Source organism: Syngnathus floridae, chromosome 7 (assembly GCF_059516105.1).
Source record: "Syngnathus floridae isolate MCC-2025c chromosome 7, RoL_Sflo_1.0, whole genome shotgun sequence".
In the NCBI taxonomy this organism is placed as follows: Eukaryota; Metazoa; Chordata; class Actinopteri; order Syngnathiformes; family Syngnathidae; genus Syngnathus; species Syngnathus floridae.
Window position 1 is genome coordinate 4,536,982 of NC_142419.1, and position 9,549 is coordinate 4,546,530.

Consider the following 9,549-nt stretch of genomic DNA (forward strand, 5'->3'; position numbering starts at 1 on the left):
ACCTGTCTTAGTCCTCAGTCGTCATTGCTGGTCGTTGACTCCTGTTGGAATATAATGTCTGAATATTAAAGCTGTTTCACTTTTCAGTCTAATTCCTGTCTTCAATCCTGGTTGCTACAGCTTTTTCTTGGACATAGCTTCTGACTCGCCACCCAGTGACTCTGTGAACCACAGCCTTTCCTTCATCAGTGACGGTAATGTTCTCGCCCTCCACCGACTATTATGGAACAACCAGGAGAGAATTGGCCAGTACCTCTCCAGCAACAGGTCAGCATAGACAGAGACATACTTCTTAATCAATTCATTAACCAATCAGGAGTTGGACTATACTCCCATTTCACCTATGAATAATTTTGTCTGTATACAGTGATGAATTAATATTGCACAGCATTTTTTTATTTTAAGATACAAGGCACTGTGTGCAAAATGATATTCAATCTTTCCAGAGACCACAAAGCTGTTGGCAGGCGTCCTTTTGACAAAATGGCAACCTTGCTAGCATATCTGGGGCCCCCTGAACACAAGCCTGTGGCTGACACTCATTGGTCAAGCCTCAACCTAACCAGTTCCAAATTTGAAGAATTCATGACCAGGTAACATTCATCTTCTTTTTTTAAGCTTGTTAAGTGCATACACAATGCATCTTATCATATATCTCTGCTACAAATGAAATAAAAAACATTGTGAAAATGCTGTTGATTGAATTGGTAGACTGTGTTTATTTTTTGTGCACAAAATATTTCAGTTGGTTTCTCATCCTGCAAATTGTTTGCTAAAGACACAGGAAATTTTGAAATAGGATTGCATCCATCCATCCATCCATCTTCTTCCGCTTATCCGGGGTCGGGTCGCCGGGGCAGCAGCTTTAGGAGGGACTCCCAGACTTCCCTCTCCCCAGCCACTTCGTCCAGCTCATCCCGGGGGATCCCAAGGCGTTCCCAGGCAGGCTGAGAGACATAGTCTCTCCAGCGCGTCCTGGGTCGTCCCCGGGGTCTCCTACCGGTGGGACATGCCCGGAACACCTCCCCAGGGAGGCGTCCAGGAGGCATCCTGATAAGATGCCCGAGCCACCTCATCTGGCTCCTCTCAACGTGGAGGAGCAGCGACTCTACTCCGAGTCTCTCCCGGATGACCGAGCTTCTCACCCTATCTCTAAGGGAGAGCCCGGACATCCTGCGGAGAAAACTCATTTCGGCTGCTTGTATCCGAGATCTCGTTCTTTCGGTCACGACCCATAGCTCGTGACCATAGGTGAGGGTAGGAGCGTATTTCGACCGGTAAATTGAGAGCTTTGCCTTTTGGCTCAGCTCTCTCTTCACCACAACGGACCGGTACAGGGTCCGCATTACTGCCGACGCTGCACCGATCCACCTGTCAATCTCACGCTCCATCCTCCCCTCACTCGTGAACAAGACTCCAAGATACTTGAACTCCTCCACTTGGGGCAGGATCTCATCCCCGATCCAGAGAGGGCGTTCCACCCTTTTCCGACCGAGGACCATGGACTCGGATTTGGAGATAATGACCCTCATCCTGACCGCTTCACACTCGGCTGCAAACTGCTCCAGTGAGAGCTTGAGATCACAGCCTGAAGAAGCCAACAGCACCACGTTGTCTGCAAAAAGCAGAGACGCGATGCTGAGGTCCCAGAACCGGACACTCTCAACGCCTTGGCTGCGCCTAGAAATTCTGTCCATAAACATTATGAACAGAATCGGTGACAAAGGGCAGCCTTGGCGGAGTCCAACCCTCACTGGGAACGAATCCGACTTACTGCCGGAAATGCGGACCAAACTCTGGCATCGGTGATACAGGTACCGAACCGCCCTTACCAGTTGGCTCGGCACCACGTATTTCCGAAGCACCCTCCACAGAACCTCCCGAACGCCTTCTCCAATTCCAAAAAACACATGTGGACTGGTTGGGCGAACTCCCATGCACCCTCGAGGATCCTGCCGAGGGTGTAGAGCTGGTTCACTGTTCCACGGCCAGCATGAAAGCCACACTGCTCCTCCTGAATCCGAGGTTCGACCTCCCGACGGACGCTCCTCTCCAGCACCCCTGAATAGACCTTACCAGGGAGGCTGAGGAGTGTGATTCCCCTGTAATTGGAACACACCCTCCGGTCCCCCTTCTTAAAGAGGGGAACCACCACCCCAGTCTGCCAATCCAGAGGCACTGTCCCCGATGTCCACGCAACGTTGTAGAGGCGTGTCAGCCATGACAGCCCCACAACATCCAGAGCCTTTAAGAACTCCGGGCGGATCTCATCCACCCCCGGGGCCTTGCCACCGAGGAGTTTTTTAACTACCTCAGTGACTTCGACCCCAGCGATTGGAGAATCCGCCTCAGAGTCTCCAGGCCCTTCTTCCTCAATGGAAGGCGTGTAGGTGGAATTGAGGAGGTCTTCGAAGTATTCTCCCCACCGACTCACGACGTCCCGAGTCGAGGTCAGCAGCACGCCATCCCCACTGTAAACAGTGTTGACGTTGCACTGCTTCCCCCTCCTGAGACGCCGGATGGTGGACCAGAAATTCCTCGAAGCCGTCCGAAAGTCATTCTCCATGGCCTCACCAAACTCCTCCCACGCCCGGGTTTTTGCCTCAGCAACCGCCGAAGCCGCGTTCCGCTTGGCCATCCGGTACCTGTCAGCTGCCTCCGGAGTCCCGCAGGCCAAAACGGCCCGATAGGACTCCTTCTTCAGCTTGACGGCATCCCTTACCGCCGGTGTCCACCAGCGGGTTCGGGGATTGCCGCCACGACAGGCACCAACGCCCTTACGGCCACAGCTCCGGTCGGCCGCCTCAACAATGGAGGCGCGGAACATGGTCCACTCAGACTCAATGTCCCCCGCCTCCCCCGGGACGTGGGAAAAGCTCTGCCGGAGGTGGGAGTTGAAGCTCTTCCTGACAGGAGATTCTGCCAGACGTTCCCAGCAGACCCTCACAGAGCGTTTGGGTCTGCCAGGTCGGACCGGCATCTTCCCCCACCATCGGAGCCAACCCACCACCAGGTGGTGATCAGTTGACAGCTCCGCCCCTCTCTTCACTCGAGTGTCCAAAACATGCGGCCGCAAATCCGACGACACGACTACAAAGTCGATCATCGAACTGCGGCCTAGGGTGTCCTGGTGCCAAGTGCACACAGTGACACCCTTATGCTTGAACATGGTGTTCATTATTGAAAATCCGTGTCGAGCACAGAAGTCCAACAACAGAACACCGCTCGGGTTCAGATCGGGGGGGGGTCGTTCCTCCCAATCACGCCCTTCCAGGTCTCACTGTCATTGCCCACGTGAGCATTGAAGTCACCCAGTAGAATTGCATTGAACGTCCAAACCAATAGTGGGCAATTAATTTTGCAACTGGGCCTTATGAGAAACTGGAATACGTACTGGGAGTCAAGTGAACATGCTAACCCCAATTTTGTTTTATATTATATATAAAGTATTTACAAAAGTTTCTTTAAAATGTTGTGTGTGTAGATGTGGCGTATCAGAGATGGATAACTGGAGTGTGAGACTGTGATCTTTGATTATTATTATTATTTTTAATTTACAAAAAAACTCACTCTTTGAAAAGGGGAATGCAACGCGGGTAAATTCTGAAATAAATGCGAGTAGGCCTAATGTTTTATGTGGATCTGTGGGTTAAGTGTGCGACTAGTCCAGTTTTTAGTCAGCTAAAAGTCTGACCATTTTACTTTTATTTCTATTTTACCGTAGTTTTTGCACCAAAAGCCGCACTGGATTATAAGGTGCACCCTCATTGAATTTTTTATTTTAACCATTATTTCATACCGGATTAAAAGGCGCATAAAATAGAAGCTATACTGAGGTTGACTCGAGTTGCGGTATGCATCCACTAGCCAATAACCAACGAGCCCTCTGTAAACAATCGCGTTTCTCTAACTATCTCCTATAAAATGATCGGAACTGACTAAAGTTCGATCTAACACATTGGTACTGCTTACTTATATTTCCCTTCCATATCGATCCGTGAATTTACTCGAAACAATGGACCAGCCTATTTTGAGATGAAATAGCCTCGTGTGTATAGCAGCTATCATTATAGCATTAGCCACTTGCAAACTCCCATGAGCCTCAGCAAAGTGTCGTGGCAGCCCTCTGTAAACAATCGCGTTTCTCAAACTATCCCCTATAAAATGATCGGAACTGAATAAAGTTTGATCTAACACATTGGTACTGCTAACTTATGTTTCCCTTCCATATGGATCTGTAATTTTTACTCAAACATTAACGCAGCAGCCTATTTTGAGGTGAAATAGCCTCGTGTGTATAGCAGCTATCATCATAGCATTAGCCACCTGCAAACTCCCATGAGCCTCAGCAAAGTGTTGTGGCAGCCCCCTGTAAACAATCACGTTTCTCAAACACTCTCCCATAAAAGTGATCGGAACCGACTAAAGACTGATTTAACACATTGGTGCTGCATATTTATGATTCCGTTAGATATTGATCCGTAAACGTACTTGAAAACATTAATGGAGCAGCCTATTTTAAAATGAAATAGCCTCGTGCGTATAGCAGCTATCATTATACCATTAGCCACCCGCAAACTCCCATGAGCCTCAGCTCGCAGACTCCCATGAGCCTCAGCAAAGTTTCGTGGCAGCCCCCTGTAAACAATCGCGTTTCTCAAATGATCTCCTATAAAATGATCGGAACTGACCAAAGTTTGATCTAACACATTTGTACTGCTTACCTGTTTCCCTTTCATATCGATCTGTAAATTTACTCGAAACATTAACGGAGCAGCATATTTTGACGTGAAATAGCCTCACGGGTATTCAACAGCTATTCAGTGACGCCCCCTGACCACAGTTGCTGTAATGCTAGGAAGCGATGCGACCTTGTAATTTACTAGTCGTACTAAAACGTACTGAAACATTTTGGTAGAGCACTGTGTACAACCAGTATGGATCAACAAATTCATCAATTTATCCAATAAGGCGCACCGGACTATAAGGCGCACTGTCGGCTTTTGAGAAAATTTTAGGTTTTTAGGTGCACCCTATAGTCCGGAAAATACGGTACTCATTCACCCGCTGATTGAATAAAATCACCTGTGGCTGAAGCTAAACTGTGCCAGTTTTACTTTCTGAACCTAGATTTGCCACCTCTGAAATTTAGTCTAGTCTAGATTATGTCAAAATATTTTGCCAAATACAAGACTAGACACAAAAATCAAACTATTTCTGCCTTTCCCAATTAAGAGCTCAATGTGGGCTCTCTAAAGGTACACTTTAAGTTGCCTATTCTTGAGGTTTTTCATTTTCATACTTAGGAAATTAATTTTTTAAATAAAATTATACTGTCAAAATAAAAGCACCTCATATTTTATGTTTTATTTTGAACCCATAGTCTCTTTGAAGGGCAGTCAAAGAGTTGGGGTGGGCTGGATGTGGTCCCTGCGCCGTATTAGTTTAAGCAGTTCTACTATGCTCCCCATGTGCTAATTATAAGAAAATTAACTATTCAAAAACTGCATCAGTTTGTTTGTTTGTTTGTTTGTTTGTTTGCACGCACTGTACAATAGGTTTCTCAAATCTGAAAGCTCTCATTATTACAGGACACATTGACACACATTTTAACAAAGGTTTTAGGTCCCCAATTTTATTTTGTCTTGTAGACACCAGGTACATGAAAAAGAAGAATTTAAAGCATTGAAGACCCTCAACATCTTCTATCAGGCTGGGACCTCAAAGAATGGCAATCCAGTCTTCTACTATGTGGCTCGCAGGTAAGACCTTTTTTCTGGGAATCTGAAGCTTCTCACCTTTTAATTGTATGCGAGTAAAATATTACTCCAGCTAATATGTGCCATCTTTGTTTACCATAATGTGGGTTTGAGCCAACCTTGGGCTTCTGCGGCATTAATAACGTAATGCTATTCTATTTTGTACATAATACCTGTTCTGGCAAATATTTATAAACAACATTTCCTAATCTATTTTAAAATCAACATGCGTCTTTAAAATGTAGTACACTGGACCCCTCATTTTTGCAGTTTGGCATTATTTTTGCAGTGGGCATCAGATATAAACATATTTTTGTTACTCACAGTTAAAGTCCCAATGATCGTCACACACACATCTGGGTGTGGTGAAATTTGTCCTCTGCATTTAACCCCCCTGTGATTTTGATCCATCCCCTGGGGGAGAGGGTGAGCAGTGAGCAGCAGCGGTGCCGCGCTCGGGAATCATTTGATGATATGACCCGCCAATTCCAGCCCTTGATGCTGAGTGCCAAGCAGGGAGGCAATGGGTCCCATTTTTTATAGTCTTTGGTGTGACCCGGCCTTGGTTTGAACCCTAACCCTAACCTTCCAGTCTCAGGGCGGACACTCTACCACTAGTTCACTGAGCTGGCCCTATTCCCTGAAAATAGTGGGGGGCCACCGTACATAATGTGAAGTTGAAAATGTATTTGGAAAAAAAATATATATGCATCACTCACTCGCTCAATACTTTGTAAACAGATAAAAAACATTTTTTAGTCATTTTACTCAACATAAAACATGGCACAATAAGCGAATATTTTCCCGCTTTAACCAAATAATAATAGGAAGATAAATTAGTATTGGAAACAACAGATAATATAAGCTATTAGAGTTGCATCACAAGCAAGACAGCTGCGTTGTATCTGCTGCTCCTGATCTTTTTGTCAGTCATTTGTCAACAGTAAATTTCCGGAAATGTTGTTTGAGGTTTGTAGCGTGCAAGTGTAACTTGATAGATACAAAAACTCTGAAGCTTTGGATTAATGTGAGCGGTTTGATGGCTTCTCTGATTGTGCTATTAAAGTGTACTCTCGTAATTTGTTTGTGGAGCGACAACTTCTAAGTCTGCAAAGCCAGGAGCAGATGCACACATACAGCTCTTACAAGTCTTTGAAAGAACAAGGATAAATATGATTAAAGATGTCCATTTCACGGTTATTATTCAACTTATTTGCAATTTGCCCATTTAAGTTAGCATTTGAGTTGTTGTTTTTATGAATAACTATAATTTCAATACACCGTGCCCCTTGGGTAAAAGATCTGTCTGATGTTTTCTATTCAAGCTAATCATTATGTTTGCCTATCTGAGAAGGTTCTAAATTTGTTTGTTGGTATGCATGATCTAAGCACAAAATTGTGCCTACCCACTGTCTATAAATGAGGCTCCGTGTCTATGGTGTTGTTCCAATATTCTCAGTAACAGATAGAAAATATTCTAAAACAGTATTTGATTCCTAATCAAAATTGCCCAGACATTTTCCGCAGTATAGATATATTTAGTCACAACTGTCATTCACAAGTCCACAGAACTGTAATTTGCTTTGTTTTATAGCAGAGGATAGAATGGCAGAATTACCCAGTCTTTTTTTGCCAATGCTTTCCAGTGCGCTGAATTTTTGTTCAGATGTACTCCCTTGATATGTACTTCCAAAGGTTAAAGCTTGTGTTTTTGTTTCTGACTACCGTAATTTCCGGACTATAAACCGCACCGGACTATAAGCCGCACCAGCTAAAATTCAGGGATATTTTAGTTTTTTTCTTACACAAGCCGCACCGGACTATAAGCCGCACGTGCACACGAGTTTTTTACAAAGAAAGACAGTACACAGAAAGCCTTTTTAAAGTTTTAATAACATACTTTAACATGTCTTTCTAAACATTGCCTGTGACGCAGCAGTAGTACCGCAGCAACACGGAAGTGTGCACTGCTTTGTGTAATCTCTGAGTCACATGGCAGAGTAAGAGAAAGGGTTTAGAGCCCTTTGACGCAGGTCACCTAGCGTGCATTCCTACTAAAGCTCATAATAGTCACAAGCAACACAGCCAGAATAAGCAGCAGCCATAGTAATGTTTCAAAATAGTATTCAAGATACCGCACAACAGTGGTCCACAGCCTTTTTACGCGTGTATAAAAGTGATCAAGTCATCACAAAAATCACGAAAAAAATCTTATATAAGCCGCACCTGACTATAAGCCGCAGGGTTCAAAATTTCGGAAAAAAGTCGTGGCTTATAGTCCGGAAATTACGGTACTCCTGTATTTCTGGAAGAAAGGACAACCTTTTGGAAGTTTTCAGACACAGGAAGCTGGCAGCAGGAATATGATTAGTTGACCCCAGTGTTACTCATCCATTGTCATCTCCATGGCTAATGGTGAAGGACCTGCCCATTCAGTTGTGGTTATCTGCTCTTTCTGAAGTTTGCGTTTTTTCACAAAGATGACCAAGATTCCAACCATCATTGATACCAGAGCCACACCTATTAGTCCTGCCATTACTTGACTGTGAATTGGTACGTTATTGGAGTTTTCTGCTGGAGGTTGTTGGATTTTATTTGGCTCAGTTAGGATATTAACTCTTGAAGATTTGAATGAGACAGTGGACTGTGTGGCATCCTCACCTATGTTTGTAGGTTTGTTTTCAAGAGATGAGGTTGAAGATGTGGTTGCGGTAGAAATGAGCTTCGACTCTGTAGATAAATGGGTAATTCTAGTAGTAGAGGTTAGGAGTGTTTGTTGCATGTCCTGTTTTTTTGTGGATCTTGTGAACACTGGAGATGTAATGCTTTCAGTTACTTTTTTGGTGTTTGTCATTCCTGAATTCCTTTTCAGGGTATCTATGAAGCCAGTTGTTGCTTGAGCTACCTTGATCTCTTCTGTGATATTCAGAGGGGATTTCTGATTGTAAGTGACTGTTGGTAGCTGGACTTCAGTGAGATTTCCTTTGATTGCACCAGTTGTCACTTCAATTTTACCGTCAACACGGCCAAATGTTGGTGTACCACTTGTTTTCAGTAGCAATGCTAAAACTATCCTTAAGAAGTGAAGGATCAGAGTTTCCCTCTGTCTTGTTGCCATTTGGTGAGTCTTTGCAGCTGTAATTATAGAAAGTATTTTTAGTTAAAACGCTACATGAGGAAACAACTACAAAAAATACTGGTGATATCCAATCCTAGAAAAAATCTTAAATTTGACACCCCCAATACCTGGTTTGTTATACAGAAACTAAACTGTTCACACTGTTTCACTGGTACTAATTTGATAATTTCATGTTATAGTAGGTCTGAGTGATTTTTTAATAACACGATTTCTAGCTCGTTAAAAAAAGGGTCATGTTCACGTCAAATCACCCATCCTCCCTGCTTTCCCTAGTGAATAGATCTACCCGGGTGGTCAGATCGGCTCCGGGGGCCTGTACTGCATGCTGATGATGTCGTGCTATGGCAAATCCAATTGGACAAACAACACTGCACCCCATTACATTAGAGTCAAGATGTGCTTGCGTTTACTTCATTTTGGTTTATTTATTCAATTTACATCAAAGCTTGACCATTTTTAATATAGAGAATAGAGTAACTATACTGTAATATTGATAAATGTTGTAAATGTAATATTGTGCCTCATGAGCATTTGCTCATTCAATTCACAGTGAGGGTCGACCGTTTGTACATTGTACACATGACACAATGAATAACAACAAATTTTATTGTAATAATGGGTGGTGGTCATTTTTTAATTGAGAATGTACTC

At 44.0% G+C, this 9,549-nt stretch overlaps 1 protein-coding gene and 1 pseudogene across 3 annotated transcripts in view; one reads left to right on the top strand and one right to left on the bottom strand.

The window, feature by feature from the left end:
* nf1a (neurofibromin 1a) overlaps nucleotides 1-9,549 on the top strand; it is a 165,778-nt gene that overhangs the window by 90,412 nt on the left and 65,817 nt on the right. For all 3 annotated transcript variants that reach the window (XM_088380782.1, XM_088380781.1, XM_088380783.1), the window contains 3 exons: nucleotides 121-267; nucleotides 447-593; nucleotides 5,652-5,762. In XM_088380782.1, the coding sequence (XP_088236908.1) occupies nucleotides 121-267; nucleotides 447-593; nucleotides 5,652-5,762 (405 nt within the window). The remainder of the gene's footprint in view (nucleotides 1-120; nucleotides 268-446; nucleotides 594-5,651; nucleotides 5,763-9,549) is intronic.
* LOC148394830 (uncharacterized) lies at nucleotides 6,433-8,914 on the bottom strand (annotated as a pseudogene).